The 25191-nt window shown below is 41.6% G+C and overlaps 1 protein-coding gene across 9 annotated transcripts in view; it reads right to left on the bottom strand.

Annotated features, from left to right (window-relative positions):
• Window positions 1-6859, bottom strand: part of HECTD1 (HECT domain E3 ubiquitin protein ligase 1) — a 60302-nt gene extending 53443 nt beyond the window's left edge. For 7 of the 9 annotated variants that reach the window (XM_030484181.1, XM_030484172.1, XM_030484179.1 and 4 more), the window contains exons 1-2: window positions 6360-6859; window positions 3836-4153 (exon numbers count right to left, since the gene is read on the bottom strand). In XM_030484181.1, coding sequence (XP_030340041.1) covers window positions 3836-3975 — 140 coding nt within the window. In that variant the 5' untranslated portion in view covers window positions 3976-4153; window positions 6360-6859. The remainder of the gene's footprint in view (window positions 1-3835; window positions 4154-6359) is intronic. The other 2 variants (XM_030484175.2, XM_030484176.2) reach the window with 1 other exon arrangement.
• Window positions 6860-25191: the final 18332 nt, after the last annotated feature.

Below are 25191 nucleotides of genomic sequence, written 5' to 3'. Positions count from 1 at the left end.
TTTACTCTGGCAGATAGGGAAAGAAAATAGCAACACAAAGCCCAGATCTGAGGAGTTCTCATTTTTTTTCATCAAAAATAAAGTGAAACAATCAGACAGAGGGAGGGGAAGACAAACTGAAACACCTGTGTGGAAAAGGGCTATATTAACACTGTGAGATTGCAACCCATAGCCTCTACATTGTCTTTTAAATTACCTATAACAATTTAAACACTAAAAAAATCATTCCCATTAAGTTTAGACGAAGTGCATACTTAAAAACTTTTGTTGAAGTTGACTTAATAGCACACAATTTAAATACAATTTGGGACTAACACTTATAATCACAAGTTTAGCTATTTCACTACAATTCAACTACTTCACAAAACTATTTCTATTCACTCATTAAGTTTCTGTAGTTCAAGCTACTGGCTTTTGCTGCTGGTAAAATGCTAGCCATTCTTCATGCTGACTAACAGAGTCTGTGACTCATTATCACCAGGAGATGAATATGCTGCTGATTTTTGTAATGCTAAACTACAAGTAACACCAAAAATAATTTAATCATACGTAATATGTAAATCTGGAGAGAAGCATAGAAACGTCAGTTAGTTGGCACCACCACCTGTTATTGGCTGCACACCCTGCAATCTGCTGCAATACTGCCAGAAAGAACTCTGCCAGAACACTACAAGATACACCACCATACATGTGCACCTACTTCCGCTTTTCTGATTCGATCTGAAACATTAGTTTCAATATTCACTACCTTGTACAGAAACACATCATTAGTTTTAAAATAGACCATTTCCTTGAGAATATGTTTGCAAAGTGACCCTATTACTTGCACTGCAAAGTACAAGATTTTGAATCCATCAACGCCCACCCCCTAACTCGCCCCCAAGTATGTTATCTTCTTTGCTAACTGAGACTGTGTATTGCCCTTAACTCCTTAAGAAACCAGCTTGGAAATGGTGTTGTGCTTTTAGGGAAAAGGCATAGCATTCATGTCAATATTTTTCATTTGTCTGTTTCATAGCTTTGCCAGTCCTCACCATATGCAGCTCTTAATCATCAGATGCACCTCAGTAAAATGATGAGCTTTTTCTTAGCTTACGTCAGAAAATAATTTCTTATGTACAAGTGGACTAATATTTAACATTTAAAGTCATTAACTGATCCCTGAAAAACATCACATTTCGTTCTCCAGGAAATTGACTGGTTTAAGATTCCACCTTCCATCTTCTAGTTGTTGAATTCCACAGACGACAAATTTTCTTAAAGTTTTTTTTGTCAACGTAATTAATGGCAATAAACAATTCCAAGATCTTGAAATAAGATCTGCACAGCATACAAAAATTTGGGAATGCTCTTCTTGCTTAACAGAGAAAAAAAAAAAAAAGAAAAAAAAAAAGTGAAGCCTCGAGGTTGGTTTTCTTACCAACAGAAAAAAATGCCCATTTTCAAAAAACTATTTTCAAAATTAGTTCCTGAAAAATGTGTTTGGCGACCCTTCTGTCACATAATAAATCTCTTATTTAGACAAGGAATAATTCCTTTAAAAGCACAGCTGAAAAGCAACTTTGAAATATTATGAAGAATTATGGTAGTTACACTCCCTCAGCACAAGACAGTTTTGGCTACTTGAACTATCACTTGGAAAGATTTTTAAAATACTTTTCAAGATATCATTTATTTCTTACAGAGAGTTTCAAAATAAATGAGATCACCTTGAAATGCAGGTTGTGGTACCACAGGCACCCAAGACAATACACTGAGAAGTTCTCGACTGAAGACCACCTGCTTCTGCTTCTCCCATATTTCCAGTTAGCAGTTTCACCTCCAGTACTCATCAGACACCTCTATGATCTGCTGTAATTCACTGTAACAGCAGAAAATGTGCCATCTTCCTCAGTGGGTTTAAAGAGCAGCTTGCTCTCTTAGTGAATTAGAGGAGTCCAGTCAGCTCTGATGCTGCCATGGAGCAAGAAAATGGTTGGGAGGAATCAAAATGGTTAATGATAAATGTGAAGAAGCAGGTTTTGCTTTTGAAGGTAATTAGCTACCATGTCAGCTCATCAAATACTGTGGAACTGTATCTTCATTATATTCACAATGACAACTGGGAGTAGCAATTTTAACTTTCACTGCAAAATCACTTGAACAGGTAGGGAAAAAGTTATCAAGGTAACTTTATTCTCTTCCATTTCAGGGAAGTTTAAAACAGCAAAATAGATCAACAACTTGGAAAACCAGTAAAAATAAATTATACCAAGGCTCAAAACAAAAATGCCAAATGGTAAATGTTCCTTCTTTCAGACATAAAACCTAATTTTAAAATCACAACACTGCAATAATAAAGCATTACCTATACTCTAAAAAAAAGCAGCACTTGGACTATTTAGTTCATTTATACTGAGAAGAAAGTCTGTTCTAACTAAAATGCATACAATTGCATATTAAAAGTTGACATCTCAGTCATGATCCTCAAACACCCAGATGATATCCTTACCAATGCTTACACCCAAACTTCTGTTCTATAGAGAACATACTGAAGCAGAAAGTTCACTTAGATTTATCAAAAAAAAAAAAATAATTTAACTACCAAACTCTTTTCCACAGCAGTAAACTAAGAAGCCAGTAAATCAGCTTTTCTGCAGCTGGAAACATAGTCCTCCACCAATATTAGTACTATGAGGGACAGACTGGGAAGTCAAATGCATCTCCCTCCAGCAAAGTCTCTACCAAGCCAGAATTGTACCTTTAAGCTGGTCAGAATCAGGCAATTTCAAATTCTAAAGCAGTGTACAAAACTTCACTCACTGTTAAGTAACTGCTACAAATCCAAATTTTAGAGATGTGTGAATTTTACACTTCCTCTAAGAGAAGCAGTTGTGAAAGATGAACAGCTTTTAAGAGATAAGCCCAAAACCAGTTCTTCTTCAGGACTACAAAACTAAACACTGTAACAAACAATTACCTTCTTAAACACTTCTAAACCCACACCCCTAAGAACCAGGATGTATCAGAAAGACACTAGCCATACTCCAAGATGCAAAAGAAACTGAGATCAACGAAAAAAAGATGGAAAATGGAGGAGACATAAGAAGCATCAAGATCAGAACTGTGGAAACAAACAAATAAAAGAGAAGTCAGATTTCAAAGTTGTGATTGTTTACACTTTTGCTACCTCCCTTCCACACTACTGGGCCCTAACAGGAAGTAGTGTAACACATGCACAGCAACACTATTAAGTAACAGAAGTGGTTACATCAGCATTTTGTGCTGTGAGAAAAAAAAAGGAGTGAGAGCAGGGACCGTGCTGCCTGAAGTGTACAAATGCAGTTGAGGAGGGTGGCAAGAACAGCAACATTCTTCTACAAAGGGGCAAAATATTTGTGCAAACAGTGATTAACATTTGTGATTTTTATTTGGATTTAGAGAGCTCAGAAACAGCTCTCTCTCTTGAGAAAAGCACTGCAAGAGTAAAGATGCTTAAATCTATCTAGGTAATTGCTATAGTTTTAAAGCAAAAAAAAGTTTTTCTCTAGTATTAAAAACAAAACAAAAACCCCAACACTTCCACATTACCACTCTGAATACATTTCTTTAAACTAAACAATCAGCCCCTATGCCACAACAGGCACTGCAGACCACTCGCAGGACACTACCTTTTTAATCAGACAACAGTACTGCACGTAACACTAACAGAAACTCTTCATTTCAGTGATCTACACCCATGTTCAGTCTGTAAAGAAAATTTTTGAGGCTGAAAGTTTCTAGGAATGTTGAATGTTATATACAGCTATGGAGAGAGGAAAGTAACATTCCATAAATAAAAGCCAAAACTACTTACGTTTCAAAGCAGCGATCCACATTGTCTGACATCAGAAGTAGCATGCATAGCTGTTCCAGTGCTATTAGCTGCATATCCCTTTCATCTCCCTGCCCCATCTGCAGCCATTCCAGCAACGTGTCTGGGTCCACATCTGCCATGGTTGGGTTGGTTTGTTGGTTTTTCCTTTTTTTTTTTTTTAATTAAAAAAAAAAAAAAAAAAGCCGCCTCCACTTAAATTAAAAAGTACCAAAAATATCCTTTAATAGTTCAAGCCAGACTAACTTGAGCACAATTAATATATCTCTTCAGCCAGCCCCAAGCTTTTGCAGTTTTCACCTGAAAGGAAAAAGCAAAAAGGTAATTATCATCGCAATCTTGTCTTTAAACTTTTCAGATTTGCTCCTCTCTAAAATGTACAGCATATTTTTGGGCCGACATTAAGAAAACTTCCACATATTTGATCAGCATTTGCCCCCCTCCCCCAAGCCTTATACATGAGTAAACGGCAATGAGTTTGCTCTGTTTCACTGGAAATAAATCTCAAGTTCCAGCTGACAATCAAGACTTAGAGCCTACTCTTATTTATAGGATAACTCAAAATTAAAATTCCTGTAGAAAAGCTCGCAAAGCTAATATAAAGACAAAGTGTCACCTTGCCCACCCCTTTCCTTTAATGTCACTTTATAATAGTGTCCAACTTTCTGAAAGATGGATTACCTCCTCGTGAAAGTATTCAAATATAGAAAGACATCAAATGTCACATTTTAAATACAAATCCACAAACCAAAAAAGTGAGACGTACAGCTAAAGACTTGCAGAATCTTTGCAAAAGTTTTACTAACCCTTCATGTTGTAAAATGGCATTTGAACATAAGGAAAATAAGCTTTTTAAATCAGAGGATTAAAAACTCAAGAATTTAAGAATCACTTCCATTTAAGAGTTAGAGGTTTGTTGGTTTGGGAGGGGTTTTTTTTTGGGTTTTTGGTTTTTTTTTAGGAGAAAAAAAAAGGTATCTAATTCATAGCTTTAAAAAAAATGCAGTGAATAATTCAAATTATTCATGTACATATAAGGAAAACAACATTATTTGTTGGCCCAATGCCATAGTTGTACATGTAAGCTGAAGACCAAAAAAGTCCCTTTAAAATGTTAAGAGATATTTTTTACCCATGTACTTGCTTTTTGGGTTTTACTAAGAAATAATCAAATTCATCTCCCATGCCTAAGAGCAGAGCAAATACCATCATTTTCATGTACAAACTAAAAGGTTACAAACCGATCTCTCCAAATTAAACACGCACACAAAAGAATTACTACTTTTTAAATATAGCTTAGAAAATAAGAAGAGAATTAGTTTACAAACTCATAGGTAACTATGAAATGTTGGACAGTGCCCCCACAAATTGAGGGGGGTGGGGTGGGAGGGAGAAGCTCCATCTGGACAAAGTCTGCCTACTTGTTTACTTGGTGGTAACGAGTTAATAGTTAAAAAATAACTCCATCAAGGGCACATCTACAAAAGGGAATGAGAAATCGGTATTACATGGAGAAACACACTGAATCAGCAGTGCTGTTTCACAACAGCTTTGAACTCAAGGATGTGACTAAACAAAAGTACGACAGATAGGATTTTTTTTTTTTTATCGTTTAGGGCCATAAGATCACGGATCACCCGGTTACTGCTTGCCAGTTAAATATTTTTGTTATTGCTGCAGTCTTGCCGTAAAATGTAACTCAAATGTTACTAAAGTGATTTTTCTGGGCTTTAAACAATGCCTACGATCCTCTGAGTTGTTTACAGACAGTATTTCCTGCTCCAAGACTAAATAAAACTACTTTCAGCCAGTACAAGTAGGATCGTATTGTAAGTACAATACCTCTCCTTAACGCGACTAAATCATTAACTTTGAGAAGAGGGGGGCGAGGGGAGAAAGGGTGAAGGCAAGAGAAACCAGAAAATTAGGAGAGACAGAGAAAGTGGGGTAAGTTCAACACAGGCACCTGCTGTTCTTCCACCCCCGACGGGCTGTAACCAGACGGAAACGAAGCACCGAGCAGAACACAGAGCATGGCGAGAGGCTCCCGGGAGAGCCGCACCAGAAAAGGGGCCAGGCCGCGGCTGAACTCACCCCCCGCGCCCGGGCCTGCGCCTGCCCTGCGCCTGCACACACACACACACACACCTCAGGCGGGCCCCAGGCCCCCGCGCGGGGACTCGGGGCCCGCTCCCCACACCCGGCCCCGGAGAAGGGGAGCCCCCGCACCGCCTCACCACCCCGCGCACAGGCCGGCCGGCAGCGCCGCCCCGCTCTGCCCCTCGGCCCCCACACATGGAGGGCCCAGCGCCGGCCGCCTCCCCCCGCCCAGGCCCCCGGCCCGCTTCCTCCAGGCCTGCCGCCGCCGACCCGCCAGGCCCGGACAGCGACGCTCGAGTTCCCGGCGAGCCGCAGGCCTCGCAGGGTGACCCGGCCTGGCGGCTCAGGAAAGGCGCCGTCTCCCCAGCGCCGACAGAAGCGGCCCCGCACCGCCCCCGCCGCTCACCTCCACCTCCCAAAGCCTCTTCGCCGGAGCCGACCCCTCCTCAGCGCCGCGGGGAGACCGGGGCAGAGGCGCGGCGGCAACCCAAACCCCGCAGCAAGCAGCAGCCAGCGGCATCCATGGCGCTCCGCCCGGCACGGGATTGGGTGGGAGGGGGGGAAGGGAGCCGCTCCGCGGCCGCGGGGGGAGGAGCTGGCGCCGGCCAAGCGGCCGCTGGGGGCGCTGCGGGAGCGGCCCGGTCCCGCCCCCCGCCTCCAGGCTGAGGGCGCAGGCGCTGGCGCAGGGAAACGCCGAAGCTCTGGCGCGGCTCCTGCTCCGCGGGCGGATACCGGGGCTGGCGGCCTTCGGCGGCAAGAAGGGGCTAGCGTTTCCGCACCCGCCTCTGGAGAAGCCGGGGCCGCCGACCCAAGCGACTTGGTTGGCCCCGGCTCGTTTCCCTCTGCCCAAGGGCAGCCGCGGACCCGGCTTCCCCGCCCGGGCTCCGCGAGGGCCTCCTCGGTCCTGGGAGCGCGGTCCCAGAGCCCCTCCGGAGGCCTGCGAGGCGGCAGGAGCCGGAACAGAGGCTTACCCAGCGTGTCCGCCGGCTCCCCCGGGCTGGGTTGCCCTTTCCCGGCGTGTAGGGGGACTTTGTTTGGTTTGGGGTTTTATACAGTTACAGATCATCTTATTTCATGCCATATTCTGGTTATTTGCTTCAGTATAGTGTTCGTTATGTTTACGGCGGGGGGTTATGCCTTGCCAGGGCCCACTCTTGAAAACACTTTGATCCACCTCCAGCACTTCCATTAAAGGGGCTGCAGACTTAAACGCTGCAGTATTTGATCTGTCAGAACAGAGGTTTTCACTTGCCTTTAGCCCTGTAATGAGTTTGAGGTACTGCCAGCTATACTGTGTAGCTTGAGACAAGTTTTGCAGCAGAGCAGCCCCCCACCACGCCTGCTGCTAAATGCTGTGGTTACCTTGCATGTGATCAAAACATAAAGAAAGCGAACTACTATGAATTGAAACTGAAGGGCTGAAAGCACTTCAATAGCAAACCACTATAAATGTAAAATGAAGGACTAAAAGCGAAGGATCTTCAAAATAATTTCCTTCTCTGTAGGATGACGTGTTTTTCTAAGGAATTTAAGCCTATTAATATAAGTACAGTAAATAAGATTATTGTACATTTGAATGTCAGTCCTACCTACCTCATAGATGTTTCCTGTAATTAGGAAGCTAAAACTACCCACCGAACAAAAAGGCAATAGCAGTCATGCTTGGTTGAAACTTGCCGAATAAAGAAATTTTTATTGTTTGATGTTGTAATGACACCTCTAGAAAGTATAACTTTCATTGCTGCAGGTTCTTTTCAGAACACGAGAACAGTAGCTCCTTTGTCTCAGATTCCTAGGGCAGCTTAGCTTTCCTGTCTCACCGCATTATGTCTCTCTTAACTGCCACTTGTTCCAGCCCTGCTGAGATTTACACGTATGTCCTGTGCCTGTGCTTGTCTTTCAGAGGTCAGCAAGACTTATATGCTTAAAGTTAAGGACATGAGGCAGTAGGAAGACTGAGTCTGCAGTCTTTAAATTTAGAAGGTTGATCTTCTTTCACTTTCACTGGTGCAGAAGCAGCGGCAGAATTAGGCCAAACTTAGGAGAACTGCATCTGTTAAGTGACCTCACTCCTATTGCATGATGCTAGAACAGTATTCTTTGCTTTTATTGTGGTTTCAATTAAAGCAACATTACGAATTTCTTCTGAAGGCCAAAACCAAATGCAAATTTTCAATTATAAAGACCAAAAACTGAAATTAAACAAATATTTCACTCTCCAGATAGGTCGCAGTTTCTGGTTCAGGTATCTTTGGACAGATACATGGTTATCCATGGAGAAGATGAGGTTATCAAAATATAGATCAATTTAGGAACAAAATCCAAAGTTTAAATATTGTACATGCAAAGAATACAAATTGTGGATTTAAAATACTATTAAGTAGGAGTACAACACTTAAAAATACTGGAAATAGCTTCCTGTGCTGTACATATTTATTTCTAAATGGATAAACATAAATGCTTCCATGTCCTGTTGCATTAATTGCCAAATCTGATATATTCTATAGTTTGGGGGGTTTGTAAATTAAAGGAAGTGTATCAAGTAATGTATTACAGCTTTATTCATGAATCAGCAATTTTTCCATCATACATTACATTTTTCACTTTCATTACATTTATAATATTTAAGAGTTTGCTAGTGATTTTTGTTCCTCATTACGAGATTTTTTCTCCCTGGAATGAGTCTGACAAAGAAGAAATGCTCTGTTGACAAGATGATCTCTGCTTTATTGATTATATACTTCTTACAGTATATATGTTCGTGCTCTGATTAATATTTTTTCCATTTCATGTGCTGACAGGGCACTGAAATTCTTTTTGGCAGTTGTCAGAGAGTACTCCACTGAAATGTATCACAGAAGTTACTGTTTCAGACTCCCTCTGTGTACAGCACTGATGCGCACTAGGACTACATCTGCGAAAGTGTATTAGACTGCGCTCTAATATTTAGTAAGAAGGAAATCACTAGCAAGTAAGAGTACAGTTAGTGGATAGGACAGACATAAGAATTTCAGTTACTTGCTTTCATTTGAACTTTCACATGAAGAAAGTTTTGTTCAGACCCCCGATTTCCAGCCTCTGGCTTTCATTTGGTTAATGCTAGGCCTAAGCCTAGTGAGGAAGGACTTTACGTGGATTAGTGTGGCCAGACGGGGAAGGCGAGTAATGCAGTATGCTGAAGTGACAAGTAATAGAGCTTGACTGTCGTAATTCCTTTGAAGAAAATCATGCTGAGCACTGTGCGAAACTTGCAAAAACAACTACAGTTCCCCATACTTGTACAACATACATATTGTTCAGTCAGTCAGTGACCTGAATTCTAATACCAGCTGACATGCGCTTTGTGTATGACCTTGGCCTAATCCCTTAATCACTGCATGTCTCCGTTTGTAAAAAAACAAGATAGTAATGCTGGAGTCAGAAATGTCTTAGGATTTATGGAACTGTGAGTTGCTGAGGCACGTTAGCATATTAAGTCTTAAATAATATAAACCAGAATTCCTGTTTGTGACTACACTTGAGCAGACCACACATATAAGTGACTGAGGATGCTTTTGGAAATGAGGTCACGTAGGGTCAACATAGATTGACCTGTACAGTGTGATGTTGACCAATGACCAGCATTTTTGCTGTGTGTTTACCTGAAAATTAAAACTTGGCTTTAAAAGAGAAACATAAGTACAAATACTGGCATAATATCATGTCAGAGACACATGAACCACAAAGAAATATGCCATGGAGGGTAGCAAGGATCAGGGGTTGGAGAGTTGCAGATGTAGAGAGCTTCTGAGACATTATAAAGAATACCCTGTTTGAGGCAGTGACTTGGTAAGAAGACATTGCAGGTGTTCTCCAAAGGGCTTGATTCTGTTTGAAAAGAAGTAACGTTTGCTGAGAATTTCACAAAATCTTCTCAGGGTGGAAAAAAAACCAAAATGTTTTTTCAGTTACAGCTCAATGAAAAATAACATTTATGACCGCTTTGATATTACATTCAGACTGGTGCTTTCTATGTGCAGAAGGAAAAATCTGTCATGGAAACTGTTGATGTCACAATATGGTAGTAAGGATTGTAAGCTTCAGATAGGAGGGAGTGGTCTTTTGTTACAGAAAATACAAAACTGGCCAAAAATCAAACTGAAATACACCTGCAAATCAAATAAAAAAATAAGTCACAGATGCCTCTGTATATTTTTAATACATATGGAAGCTAGAACCTAGTGTAATTGATGTTTGTGTTAGCTGTGGTGTCCACCTCTGCACACATGCTGTTGATGTTTCCAAAAATACCACTCGTCTGGAGTAAATAGATCAGAGGGTGACATAAACAGACCCTAAACACCTCCACAAATTCAATTGAATAGTTCATACTACAGGCCAGGCCTGTGCCCAGCCAAATGAAACAGTTAGTTAGGGTATTTATGGATTATTTATCCTTTTGCTTTAACACTTTTTTCTTTACTACCCACACAATAATGTGGTAGGAAACACTGAAAGTTCCTACTCCTCCAGAAACAAAATATGAATAATTCCCTACATGTTTCATTTTCTTGATGAATATTGTACTTTTAAAGAATAAGTTAATCAATGTTGACTACACATTTCAGAGCAAGGAGGTCAGATATTACAGCAATTTCTTGCTGTATCAGGCAAGCTTTAGTTTTACAGGATTTGGCTATTTAAATTTACTTACTTCTTAAGCATATTGCTAAAAACATTTTCTTCTCCAAAACTTTTTTTTTTTTTTCCATAAATAAAATGCAGTTGGTAAAAGTTTCATATTATTTAAATCCTCCTATGTTATCGTGGTCACTTCTTAACCACTTGGCTGTTGCCCCAGCCTGGGGAGCACAAACAGTGTCAGTGTCTTGACTTTCCAGAAGTAGGTGCCAGCTTTGGCAGGGTGGCAGTGACAGAACAGCTCCGTGCCCGCTGCACAGCCCAGACTGTTTGCGATGCGTGGCCTTGCGCAATCTGCCGCAGCAGGCGCTGTGTGAGAGGTTGCTGCTTTGGGACTCCAAGTGTTGCAATTGCACATGTTGATGTGGTGAGCGCACGACTGACGTTGATGTGATAAATGTATGAGTGACATGCTGGTGGCTGGTGTTTATGGAGGTACAGAGCTGAGTCATTGCTCTGCTTGTTAGACTCCTCCTCAGGAGAGCGTCAGCTTCCTGGAAGGTTCTTATCCTCGGAGCTGAAGGAATGAACATGTACAGAAGAGTATGGTTTTCTGAAAACACCAAATACTCCAAATTTTTGTTCAAAATAATATACATTATGGTGTTTTTCTAAATAAATTCACACTGCGGGGTTTGTGTTTGTTGTGGGGGGTTTTTTTTTTAGAGCATAGGTTTACTTTTTTGGCATTCCAGGCTGAGGAGTGAGACATGGGTAAACTTTGTGTCACTTTACTCCTTTTATCTCTGTTTACCTTCTGCTAGATCAGTTATTTGGACATAAAATAGAAAGCAACCCATCACCACAGCCTGCCCTCACTCATGTCCCTTTCATCTCTGATTGCCAAAGGGAAAGTGAGGTAGAAATTAGGCAACGGTTATCTATTTCAGGCTGTTAGCTGTACTCTATCCACCAGTAACATAGGCAACAGCAATAAATTTCAATCCAAGATAAGTGCAAGGGAAGATCAGCAACTCAGATCACAGTATTTCTCACTGGTTTTAGTGGCACAGACTAGGTTATAACTTCCTGAATCCAAAGATTCATCAAGATCTGGGATTTGTTCCTCCTAGTTTTACTCGTTTGTCATGGGAGCGAAACATGTAATCCTACCAAACATCTGATGAAATTTCAATTAAATATTTATTATAAATGAACTTCAATGATCCGTGCTGATGAGAAGAATTACAATAAGAAGAAAGTATCTTAATCAGCAAATGATTCTTCTATTTTCTAGGATTAAAACCCTAGCTATGTAAGGTAATTTAGAAAGTGTAATTTTTATAGACTTAAAAGCTTACTAATGCCTTTTACTGTTCTTGTAATGAAATTATGGCCTATTCACCACTGTTAAATGTCTTGACATGCAAAAAGAAAAAACAGTCAAGCTTCTAAAACCTGAATTTCTGGACAAGTTGCTAACTGGAAAGTGCTACATCCTTCATTCAAACTGGGAAAAATCAGCAGAATATTGCGGAGGAGCGTCACAAAATTCAGTGCTAGCACTGTCCTAGGGCACATGAGACAGACAACAAAAAATTGTTCTATTTACTCATGAAAGAGGAAAACTTCCTTGCCCCACTGGTGGCTCTTAGGGAAAATGGGAAAGTACTGTACTTTTGTTCATTCAGAAAGATAATCTGTGCACTCAGCAAGCTCACTTAAGCCTTGGATTGTTTGGTTTGTAGGAAAGGTGCCATTCTAACAACTTAAATTCTTATCAGAAGTGATGAGATGACTTTTTTAATAATTGTAGTAGAGAGATTAATCCAGGTTTCTGTAGATCCTCAAGTCAACATTCCTGCAAGGAAAGAATACACGTTCCGTAAGGAATGTATTACAGGTAGTAAGCTGTGTACCTGATTTTCTCTTAATTAGTTTTTATTAATAAACTAAGATCATACTATGCATATTTGGGGGCTTTTCCTTCACTGTAGCCTTTGGACTTATTTCCAGGCTACAAACTGCATTATGTAGACCTGGCTGAAAATAGGGAAATGATTTTGCAAAAAGAGATGAAGGACTTTTTAATTTCTACATAAAGGTAAAAGAGAGAGAGGAATAAAACCCAACAAATGCAAGTGATGCACAATACAATTGCTGACCATATGCTGACCGATACCCAGCCCATCCCCAAGCAGTGATCTGCCCTTCTGGGTGACTCCCCCCAGTTTATATACTGGGCATGACGTGCTGTGGTATGGAATACCCCTTTGGCTAGTTTGGGTCAGGTGTCCTGTTTCTGTCCCTCATGTCTTCTTGTGCCCCTCCTCACTGGCAGAGCATGAGACTGAAAAGTCCTTGATCAGGATAAGCACTACTGAGCAACAACCAAAACATCGGTATGTTATCAGCATTGTTCTCAGACTGAAGCCAGAACACAGCAATGCACCAGCTCCTAGGAAGAAAATTAACTCTATTCCAGCCGAAACTAGGACAATGATGCTGGGAGGAGTCCTCCTATTGTTTTAACTTTGTTTTTCCTTCCGCTACTCTTTTTGAAATTTCTTAACTGGAAAATTTTTTTAAAAGAGCAAAAATAGTCCCCAAAGCTCAGAACCCTGAAATTCATTCTGTTATGTTGAATGTAAGGAAAGGATGAGAAACACAACCCTTTCCAGGGCATTCAAAACAAATGAATACCTTCCTGTTCAGAAAATATCTTAGAAGAAGCAGGTTTTGAGTGAGAAACGCATCTGTCTCAAATGTACTTATACTAGGCTGTATTGGATTAAACAGCACCTCTTGCAGAAGAAAGAAAGTGGATCTACAGTTCTGAAAACTCAAAAGATTACCTTTGCTCACTACATTTCAAACTGTGACCCAGGCTAATTAAAGAAAATCTTTTTATTTGATAGTAGAAAGCTTTGTCGCAGAACTGCATGTTGTAGGCAAAAAAGCGCCCATGGGAGAAGATCAAATTTTTTGCCTAAGAGCTTTCAGTTAAATATCTAACACAAACATAAGGAAAATTCTAAGTATGATTAGATGATTAGAGGGCTGGGGCACCTCTCCTAGGAAGACAGACTGAGAGAGTTGGGCTTGTTCAGCCTCGAGAAGAGAAGGCTCCAGGGAGACCTTACCTAAAGGGGGCCTACAAGAAATCTGGAGAGGGGCTTTTTACAAGGGCATGTAATGACAGGGCAAGGGGGAATGGCTTTAAACTGAAAGAGGGAAGATTTAGGTTAGATGTTAGGAAGAAATTCTTCAGTGTGAGAGTGGCAAGGCACTGGCACAGGTTGCCCAGAGAAGCTGTGGCTGCCGCATCCCTCAAAGTGTTCAAGGCCAGGTTGGATGGGGCTTTGAGCAACCTGGTCTAATGCAAGGTGTCCCTGCCTCTGGCAGGGGGGTTGGAACTGGATGATCTCTAAGGTCCCTTCCAACCCAAACCATTCTATGATTCTATGCTTACTTACTAAGGCACATCATGTGTGGTTATTGACCTATTTTTGAAAAGTTTCATCACCTGTGTTTTAACTCCATAGGAGTTCAGAGATGCACATGATGAGTGAGTGAGTAGCACATGATAAATGATTCACACCCATTTTCCTTGTTGTACCCTACATTTTACCTTTTGGATACCCATTTGCTTACGCTGGTAAGAAGGGATTTCCATGGACAGGTCACAAATTACTCCAACTACTGCACATGATTTTGTGTTTCAGTTCTTGTGCACTTGGTATCAATACCATAAAAAGTAAGGCAAGCTGGAAAGAAGTTATGATCTAATTCTAAGCCGAAGTTGCTGCAGCTAAGCCTTTAATATCAGTGTTCTGTTTGCATTTCTGTTGGCTCTTAGTTATACACGGTAAGACACCAGCATTATTTTTTTATGCAGACATATTGTACATACTTTTACTATCAGTTCTGTGTTATAGAGTTATATTTTTGTACTGTAGAACATAAGCTCCTTGGGGTTTTGCTGTCTGTATAAATTCTATGTAAACACTGATCTCAGTGGACACAGGTAACTTATTAAAATGACTAAGTATTGTGTGTCTGAGCCTGCATCAAAGCAAGAATGCACTCTGCCCAGTTTTTTTCATACGGTGCCAGCCTTAAAATCAGCAGGCCAAATTATCTTTGTAAAGAAATGCTGTTGTACTGAAGTCAGTAAGGCCTCACCAGTTTGGGCCAGCATGCAATTTGGCTCAAATACCGGCACCTATTGTACGAGTTTAGCTAAACTGAGTTAGTAAGGTTTTCTACAAGATTCTTAGCTGGCTCGACATTCTAAGGTGAAACGTAGACACTGAAGCACTTGAATTAGACATTTTGTTTCTAGTCTATCTCCAACAAAGGATTAATCCACTAGAGTTCATGTCATACAATAACTCTTGAATCAAGAATACAGTTCTCTTCTGTAAAATTATCTGCCAGATCCAGTGGCAGATCACATCTGTTCATATAATGAGCAGCAAGTTGCAGATTTTAAGAGTATAAAGAGCTGGTAGTGCACTTGTAGACTTTCTGCTTGTATTTCAATGAGAAGAGGCATTAAGATTGCCTCTTGCAAGCTAATTTTTAGGGAGCATCAACCTTTTCTTTTGATAGAGAAATGTTACCTGCTTACAATGTGTTCTCGTAGTAAGTGCTGTGCTGCACTGGTGATGTCAGCAGTTATTGTTGGTAGAAGTATTTGTTTATGTCATTTTTGCAGTAATATTTCACGAACAATTATGGTTGTATGTGATTACAGCTCCTTGACTACAACAATTAGTCTATGTCCCAGTCCCTGCTCTGACCCCAGTGACAGAAGGAATAGCCTGGGGCTGCTGCATCTTATACTAGTGATTGCCAACTGTTTCCTAGTGAATGATCAGTGTCATTGGTAGGAATTTTTAATACCGAAATATTGAAAGGTCCCAATTGAGATTGAGGCCTCACCGTGTGTGATAAAAAACATCTCTGCCCGAGAAGCTAGGGACCAGGTTAGGAAAGCTAAGGCCCAGCTAGAATTAAGTTTGGCAAGGGATGTAAAAGATAACAGGAAAGGATTCTATAGATACATAGCAAATAAAAGACAGGCTAGGGACAATGTAGGCCCTCTCCAGAAGCTATCAGGAGAACTGGCTACCATGGATTTGGAGAAGGCTGAGGTTCTTAATGACTTCTTTGCCTCAGTCTTCACCAGCAAATGCTCTGACCACACAACCCAAGTCTTGGAAAGCAAATGCAGGGACTGTGAGAACGAAGACCTTAGGCCCACTGTAGGAGAGGATCAGGTTCGAGACCATCTTAAGAACCTAAACGTGCACAAGTCCATGGGACCTGATGAAATCCATCCACGGGTCCTGAAGGAGCTGGCGAATGAAGTTGCTAAACCACTGTCCATCATATTTGAAAAATCCTGGCAGTCAGGTGAAGTTCCCGATGACTGGAAGAAGGGTAATATAACCCCCATTTTCAAGAAGGGGAAGGTGGAAGACCCTGGGAACTACAGACCAGTCAGTCTCACCTCTGTGCCTGGCAAAATCTTGGAACAGTTTCTTCTGGAAAACATGCTAAGGCACATGAAAAACAACGAGGTGGTTGGTGACAGCCAACATGGCTTCACTAAGGGGAAATCCTGCCTGACCAATTTGGTGGCCTTCTATGATGGAGCCACGGAACTGATGGACAGCGGCAGAGCAGTTGATGTCATCTACCTGGACTTGTGCAAAGCATTCGACACTGTCCCACATGACATCCTTGTCTCTAAATTGGAGAGACATCAATTTGATAGATGGACCACTCGGTGGATAAAAAACTGGCTCGATGGCCGCACGTGAAGAGTTGTGGTAAATGGCTCAATGTCCAGTTGGAAACCTGTAACGAGTGGTGTCCCTCAGGGATCGGTGTTGGGACCGGTCCTGTTCAACATCTTTGTCGGTGACATGGACAGTGGGATTGAGTGCGCCCTCAGCAAGTTTGCCGATGACACCAAGCTGTGTGGTTCGGTTGATACCTGGAGGGAAGGGATGCCATCCAGAGGGACCGTGACACGCTTGTGAGGTGGGCCGATGCCAACCTTATGAAGTTTAACCAAGCCAAGTGCAAGGTCCTACACCTGGGTCGGGGCAACCCCAGGCACTGCTACAGGCTGGGCAGAGAAGAGATTCAGAGCAGCCCTGCAGAAAAGGACTTGGGGGTGTTGGTTGACGAGAAGCTTAACATGAGCCAGCAGTGTGCGCTGGCAGCCCAGAAAGCCAACCGTATCCTGGGCTGCATCAAAAGAAGCGTGACCAGCAGGTCGAAGGAGGTGATCCTGCCCCTCTACTCTGCTCTTGTGAGACCTCACTTGGAGTACTGCGTACAGCTCTGGTGTCCTCAACATAAAAAGGACATGGAGCTGTTGGAGCGAGTCCAGAGGAGGGCCACGAAGATGATAAGAGGGCTGGAGCACCTCCCATATGAAGACAGGCTGAGAAAGTTGGGGCTGTTCAGCCTGGAGAAGAGAAGGCTGCGTGGTGACCTCATAGCAGCCTTCCAGTATCTGAAGGGGGTCTACAAGGATGCTGGGGAGGGACTCTTCCTTAGGGACTGTAGTGGTAGGACAAGGGGTAATGGCTTCAAACTTAAACAGAGGAAGTTTAGATTAGATATAAGGAAGAAGTTCTTTACAGTGAGGGTGGTGAAGCACTGGAATGGGTTGCCCAGGGAGGTTGTGGATGCTCCATCCCTGGCGGTGTTCAAGGCCAGGCTGGACAGAGCCTTGAGCCACATGGTTTAGGGCAAGGTGTCCCTGCCCATGTCAGGGGTGTTGGAACTAGATGATCTTAAGGTCCTTTCCAACCCTTACGATTCTATGATTCTATGATTCTATGATCTCCACCCCAGAGTTTACAGTAAACAGAAAATTCAGACAAAGGCTACAAAGCAGATCAGAGAGTAACATAGTCCATACTGGCAAGCTGCTTAACAGTTTAACTCAGAAGCCACATACCCCCATTTCTGCATGTTAGTAGTCTCCCAAATATATTGAGCAACTCTTCCTCATGCAAAGAAAGCCAAGAGGAAAACAGAAGCTGTTCTGCATCTGCACTTCATAGGGATCACGGCTGCAAGCTAGTCTGCATCTCCTGGCCCAGAGGCGACCCACCGAGACAAGGAAGATGCACCCAGAGGAAAGGATTCTGTCCCGGCGCTGGAAAGAGAGGAAGCACAGCGAGAAGGGAGCTGGCTTTCCCAGTGTCGTGCCAACTCAGAGCTTCTTTCCCTATTGGGAAACTTAGATAACAAATCAGAGGCAGAATCCAGTCTTGTCTCACAGGCAGGGCTGGTACCTCTGCCTAGCGAGATTGCCCAACATTTAGCATTACTAGTAATTCAATGGGAAAGTAATAAGCAATGTTTTGAGAAAAACAACTGACTACTGGCCACAGAAGTCATATGCAAATATGCTTGCAAGTTATTGCAAGCAGGTAATGTCAGGAGGCTTAAGACAGACATTTAGAGGTAAATTGTGCCCTCCATCACAATATTGTACCCCACCGCCGTATGAAATTCAGGATGAAATCTGTAGGTGTTTGTGCATGTAACTGTGGGCAGAAATTAGCCCAAAAGCACATTTTAAAGCCAGAGACTGCCTCTGATGGTGTTAGGCAAGAAAGATGAGACTTCTGTGTTCAGGATCAGACACCTCACGTATACTTTAAAAGAAGAACTATGCTGTAGCAACAGGATATCTTGTTTTAAATAGTAAAGATAATGAAAGAGTGCAAGATTGTAGCCCATCTGCTTTTCTCCTTCACCATGATTAATGATTATGGTAGGAAACAGGATCCTGGGACTGGTACCTTGATGTCTCCTAAAACGGTTAGAAGATGCAAGCATCAAAAGATTCTTAGCTGTAAAGTGATCCACAACTTTGTCTGTCCTATAAGCTAAATGTCTGACTCGTTACTGTCTTTCAGTATTAACCCATACCTATTGTAGGATGATTTGTTCTGACACAGCTGTTTTAGACACCCTGCACGGCTGCTTTAGTCATGCAACAGAATTTGGAATATAAAGAGAGTTTGTGTAGTTATCAGCTCTAATCTGTAAACCAGAGTTGACTGTAGGGACATTCCAAAACAAGAGAATTTGAAAACATCATCGCCACTACCACACATCTGCATTCACCGCTTGTAATGAAAAGGTGGTTCATTAGAATTGTACCATAAGGTACATAACACATTTATCTAAAATAAATAAATAGGTACCCTTGGTTAGTACATCATTAATATGGCTGAATTCTATAGAAGGTGGTGGTGACTCTGTGTTAACTCCAGGTTCACTTCACTCCCCACTCCCTTTCTGTAGCAAATTTAAGCAAGTGGCGGAAGCCAGCATCGCATTGGCTGGTGCTTCTTGGCCTAGCCCAGTCATGCTTGATGCTTTATGCTGTGAGAGTAAGCATACATGAGGATTAAAAGCAAACCTAGTAACTAATATTAAAAGTGGTCCTGTCGGTAGGAGTTGTGATTTATAAAAACATAGAACAGCAGACTATAAGATCATGCAAAACTAATATATCTTCAATTCCTGCTCTTGAATTATATAGTTGTATTAGAGAAGGGCATTGAGGATTCTCTTGTCTGATGGCCTTAGACATAGTTGTAGGTAAGAGGCAAGTGAAATTAAAGATTTGAATTAATTTTGTGAGTAAAAATTATGTAAATAAAAATGATACTTTTGGTATCACTTCACAGTGATGCTGCTGGGTTTCCTTTCAGGCAACCTCTATGCACAGAGCTATTTGGCAGTCACTCTTAAGACCAATCCTGACTGATAAAAATGTCTTTTTTCCTGAGGCCCTTTCATGTCAGATGTGGAGCATTTCTGGGACTGTACTAACACCTACCCTGCCACTCCCTTGAAAGAGCTTCCCATTCTCTTTGCACATACCACTAACACCAGGTCTCTTTTTGGTGACAAGTTTTCACAGGAGTTTAGAAGTTTTTAAGGAAATACATGTTGGTCTCTGCAATGCTATAAACAGTTCACCTCCAAAATTATAACTCACACAGTGAAAATAGTTTTTTGGGTCTTCCATCTCTCAAACTAACCTCTCCCACATCATCCTTCAAATGACAGACACGTCCTGTGTGTAAACTTCTTTTATTAAGAGCAGGAGGAAGCCGGGAGTACCACAGTACCCCCTCCATCTCCCAGGCAGACCTAAGTACAAGTTTCCCTCTGCCACCAAACCCACAAGCTTCTGGTCCCCTCCTCTTTCAGCAGGAAAGTCACCCACTGGGTCCATACTGTACCTTCAGGCCTGGGGGTGGGGGTGGCGATGCAGGCCATGTCTACCTGATGGGCCATTCCAAACACTTCTCCAAAAAAACTAGATCACTTAAGTACCAATGATGCAACATTTCCGGAAAATCAGCTCCCTCTACTACTTGCTTTTTTACTTCCCAGAAGAAATGCCATATTTGAATCCAATTTGCAATAAGTTCAAAATTTTCCTTTCCAGTCTGTCCAATCTTTTTTCCTCCCTTTCTTCCACTTTCACTCCAGATTAAGGTTTGCATGCAAAGTAACTTAAAATTCCAGGAAATTCCAGTATTTTAAATTGAGGTTTGGATACCAAAACGTTTGGATTTTATTTAAATCACGGTTATGTGTGGCTCAGGCTGTCACTTTCAGCTTTTAGAGCCATTGGATCAGAATGCTATATGTAGGATAATGTTATGCTCAGCCTCATGACAAAGTTCAGATCAGACCAGACATTGTCTGAAGAGAGCAGTAAGCTGTGGACCTACATGAAACAAACAATCAAACAAAAAGAAAAGAATAACACATTTGTGTTCTATTTCAATACTTAAACCAGTTCCACAAACTTCAGCTTGAAAACCAAAGAGTATCAGTGACTGACCAGATATGATAAATACTTGAGAAAACAATGAAGTTAATCTCATTGTCACCCTTTTCACCAAAGTGTCCCATCTATCTTTTTGATTCTGACCTATTTCGAACATGGAGTAGTGTGACCAGAAACAACCCACGAAAAAAAAGCTTCCCTACATTTGGCACTTCACCATATAGTGATAAATAGTCAAATTTCTCAAACTGACAAGTAATGTTGTCAAATTGTCACTAAATTTTTGGAGGTTTCTAGTGTTGATTTTGGTTGCAGAATACTTTCTTGTTATAATGTTAATTACTGAAAATTTATTCACCAGTTCTAGTGATCCAATTAGTAGAGTAGGAGTCAACAGTGACTGAATTGTGGTTCAGCTAAGAACTACAATAGCAGTCTTCATCGTTCTGCAGTGGAACAACTGTTATCAAGGTCAATTCATCGGCATTGATGTAGCTGTGAATGAATTCAGAGGCTTTGATTTCTAGAGAGCATTTGCTACCAGCAACTATTTGGACTTCTCAACCAGATAACCTGTCCTACTTGCATGACGCTTGTCTCTGTGGCCTCACTGTATGCCTATAAAGGTCGATAAAGCTGACACTTTGAGAATGACTAGACCCTCTCAGATGGGGTTGGGATGGGGGGACAAACAGGGGCACAGCAATATTCAGTCTTCACAGAATGTTTTCTTTGGCACCTCCGTGGTTTGTTTCTATTTCTCCCCTCTCCCCAAAAGGGCGACAAGCACATTTATTCCTGCTTTTGAAAATCGTTTCCCTTCTTGGGCCGTACTTTGTGCGGACCGTGTTATCAGCAGCTTCCATTTCTTCGGAACTCGGGAGTAAGAACAAGCTATAATTAAAGGCTGAAGGTATTTACGCTTTCTTCCCTGCCCTGAAGGAACTGAGCTGTTGCCAGCAATTACAGGCAGTTGGCAGTTCCCCGGGATCACAATAACCAGGAACCAGTAAGCACGCTCTGGTCCCATCTTCCTGCCCTACAAAAACTTCTCTGCCATGGAACAGTGACAAACGCTTCCCAGCTCTCTCTGCATTTGTTCTGGCCTCTGAACGCCTTCAAAGGAATGGTCTTCGTTTCCAAAAACTACACACTGGTTTGGGGCAAAATCCTAACATAAGAACAGCAGTGAAAATTTTGTAATTCAAGTAACTCCTTACAAATAATTTCAAAACCTTTTAGTGAAAACATACAAAGAGTAGATGCCTGGGTGTTGTAGGCAGTACTGGAAAGGCATGAAAACCAGGGCGTGTGTCTGCTGTTGCAGTTGGTGAGTTATAGCATTTCAAACTTGTCTTCCTACTTCGCATACTATTTAACAATTTTATTTTTTTGGATGTGTGTGTAACAAACAGTGCTTTCTGATGACGTTTATATCATTGCAGTGACTGCTTTAATGATTTACTTAGAAACCATATAGCATGTGATCTAGTTGTGGCTGCTCTGCCTATAGGTTAACAGGTATAGACCCTCAGTATTGCATGCAAGTAAGCTGGCATTACTTTTTATAGCACTGTCATTAACTTGTCTCGTCCTGCGCTGCTAGTACAAGGTGTTTTGCTTTGATATACATGGACGGTTGGCAATCTTTTTTTTCCTGCTGGTAAATAATGGGCAGTATGAAAAAAAACCAAGCAAAGCTGATGTATCATAGAAACATGTGAACTTTGCAAATCGGAGTAGTCTCATTTGTAAAGTGTTTTATAGGATTCCAGGCAACTATTAAGCTATGATATCTCACACAGGCCCTTCTGAAGCAATGAGTCAACCCAGTAGCCAATTTAATTATTATTTTCCCTTTCTTCATTCACTACCCATGCGCATGCTTTCCCCTTCCTTCCTTCCTCTCTGTCCTGTCCTAATCCTTCAGCGCTTGTTTGATTTGAAAAAGAATCCCTCGAGAACGTTGTTGCTTCCTCTGCAGCCTTTGTATTTGCTCCTTTCCTGCTGCTTTTCCCTCAGGCCTGCCCCATCTTCACAGCAACTCTCTTGGTTCACTGTCTGGAGCATATTGCCCTCTAGCACTTGTACTCAGCACAAGTCACTCTGCAAGTCGTGGCTGGGTGTTGGCTACCTGAATGTAAGGAAGACAAACCAGAAAAGATCTCTAACAGTGAGTTGCGCATAGTTCTGGAATACTAGCATGAACAGGAACTGGATTTTAAGGACTTACTTGTCTGCCGCAGGTCCTGCGCTTAGTAGAAATACACAGATATAAAAGAAGTGAAAAAGATTCACTTGTTTTGGAGCATCCCGTGTAGTCCAGCAACAGCTTCACAAACCTGGAGAATCAGGAGAGAATCCCTGACAGTTAATGTACTCATTACCCCCTGAAGGAGAAGATTACAGCACTGAAAGCCATTCCTTTAGTTAATGTCCAGTACAAGCTGTATTAAAGAATACAGTTTTGAATTTTGATCACTAGCTGTAAAATTGATACAGCCAATACGTACCGCAGTCTGGAAGAGCCAGTTTCCACAGGCTGTAGCAGGTACTTCATGAACTGCTATGTGCCCTGCCATTACTGTATCAAAGCCACTGGAAGTTTTTGTCAAATTTCATATAAAGGAAAAAATCCTCTCATAACTACAGAAAGGTGGTCTGTTGTATGCAGAGGTGTTGCAGTCATGGTGGGCACTTCAAGTCTGGCAAACTAGGTAAGTCCCTGGTCTCTCTTCCCTTCTGCTCACAGAAGCTTTGCAGTAGTTGTCTCATCTTCCAAATCTGCGTCTGTGGTGTCTCTGCCCTATAGCCAGTACATCTAGCAGCCTTTCCTGTTCTAACACGGCCAGAAAAGCTCCAGGAGTCTTTATGAATGACTGCTGCTTATCTTACATTATTGCAGTACATGGTTCTGAATGTTGCTGCAAGTGCAGAGCTGAGCAGGACACACGCATTCATACCATGGCCACGGACTATTGTTCCTCCCTGTACCTACAGAATAGGGGTCTGGCCTTTTGCCCCATCTCCAAGGCTATGTGGGAAAATCAGGATAGAAGGCTGTAAGCCTTTCAGCCCCAAGGGTCTGCATGTGTCTATATTTACTGTATGGTTTAGAGATCTACAGGTGGGTTGTGGCTCCAACTCAAGACCGCTCGTTCTTCAGTACCTCTCTCCAACCAGCGTGAGAATTCTCGCTTTACAAAAGTAAATTATTCCCAGATTTGTTGGCCTCAAAAGGGAACTAAAAGGAATATGGACTAAAAACCAGCCCATCTACCCTCCCACCCTCCCCCTGACCACAGCACTGTGTCACTGGACTCTGTGACAGCTGAACACAAGATTGCAAGGTGACTCAGATTGGAGGTGAAAAAACATTTACCTGCATTGTCTCTTCTATTGCCCCTCTCCATCCCATCCTTGCTTATTTAATAAATATAGCTTATAAAGTATCATAAAAGAAAACCTGATTTTTTTCCTATAGGCAAATTCTTTTATTCCTCTAAGTGAATTCCAGATAAATTTGGTGGCAACATCTTGGACCAGTTATACTTCTGTGTTTCCTGTAAAACATGCATACATCTGTGACAATTTTTTCCTGCTGTTTGCCATAAACCTTACATGAGAGAAGATGAGGTTAAGAGCATTTGCCTTCATAATGATAGGTTGTATTTTCAAATTGCATAATATTTCTATTTTTAGATATAAATCAAAATTGTTTCCAGAATCCCTGAGGCCAATTCTTCTACTGAAAATGTGTCTCATACAAAACCTTCTCCTTTTCTTGCACAAAAGGATACAGAGAACTGAGGCACTAGGCAGAAAAAAAATGCTTACAAAAGTACCATAATCAAAATTTTCCCCAGATAAATTTATAATAATAATAAAAAAATAAAATCCCACTAGTAGCAAAAGGGATTCTCAGCAATTCTATATTGCATTTCATTGTCCATGAGATAATTCACATAAATTTTAATACATGAATATTAACATTGGTTTAAAAAAAAGATCCAATTTTAGGCTAGACAATTGCAGTTCTTCGGGCTGTAGCTTAGAATAAGATTTTATCAATCTTTGCCATTACTAAATTTAGCTTCTTACAAGCAACTTTTAGAAACAGACTTTCCCTATCTGCAAACTTCTTTACATATATAACCAACACATTTTTCTGTGCAATAACTAGACGAATGGGCACATGCCTCAATATGCACCCCAAGAGCAGGCTCTGCTGTGGCTGGTACTCATCCTCTCAATTTGTTTTCTACTGCAAGTGCCGCCATTAAGCAGCTAGAGTGAAGCAGGAGGAAGGGGATTTGAGGCCACATTCCACCTTCTAGAATCTGACTCTGCACTTCACGTGACTGGAACTATGGAAGTGGGGATAGGACCACAGAGCAAAATAGATACTCTGCTGCAAAGTGAGTGAATTTGGGTTAAGCTACCGGAGATTATTTCAGGAGGTTTGGGAAGCCTGCTTTTGCTTTGACCTGCTTCTCAGGCAAAATCTTCAGCCCTACTTTTGCTATATTTAGATGTCACTTCCCCTTTCATTGTTATGTGTAATAAACCATTTATTCTCCAGAGAATCCAAGCAACATTTTAGGGGGGAAGGAAAAAAAAAAAAAAGGAAATCTACAACTGTACATGAAAGCCAAAATAAGAACCACAAACCATGTTTGAGAGGTTGGCGGCCCAGCACTGACATCTTTCACGTTTTCTTGTGCAGACAACATAACATAGCAAATGCATCTGGTTTATTTTATTC

The sequence above is a fragment of the Strigops habroptila genome, chromosome 4 (assembly GCF_004027225.2).
Source record: "Strigops habroptila isolate Jane chromosome 4, bStrHab1.2.pri, whole genome shotgun sequence".
NCBI lineage: Eukaryota > Metazoa > Chordata > Aves > Psittaciformes > Psittacidae > Strigops > Strigops habroptila.
This window is presented reverse-complemented; position numbering and strand designations above follow the sequence as displayed.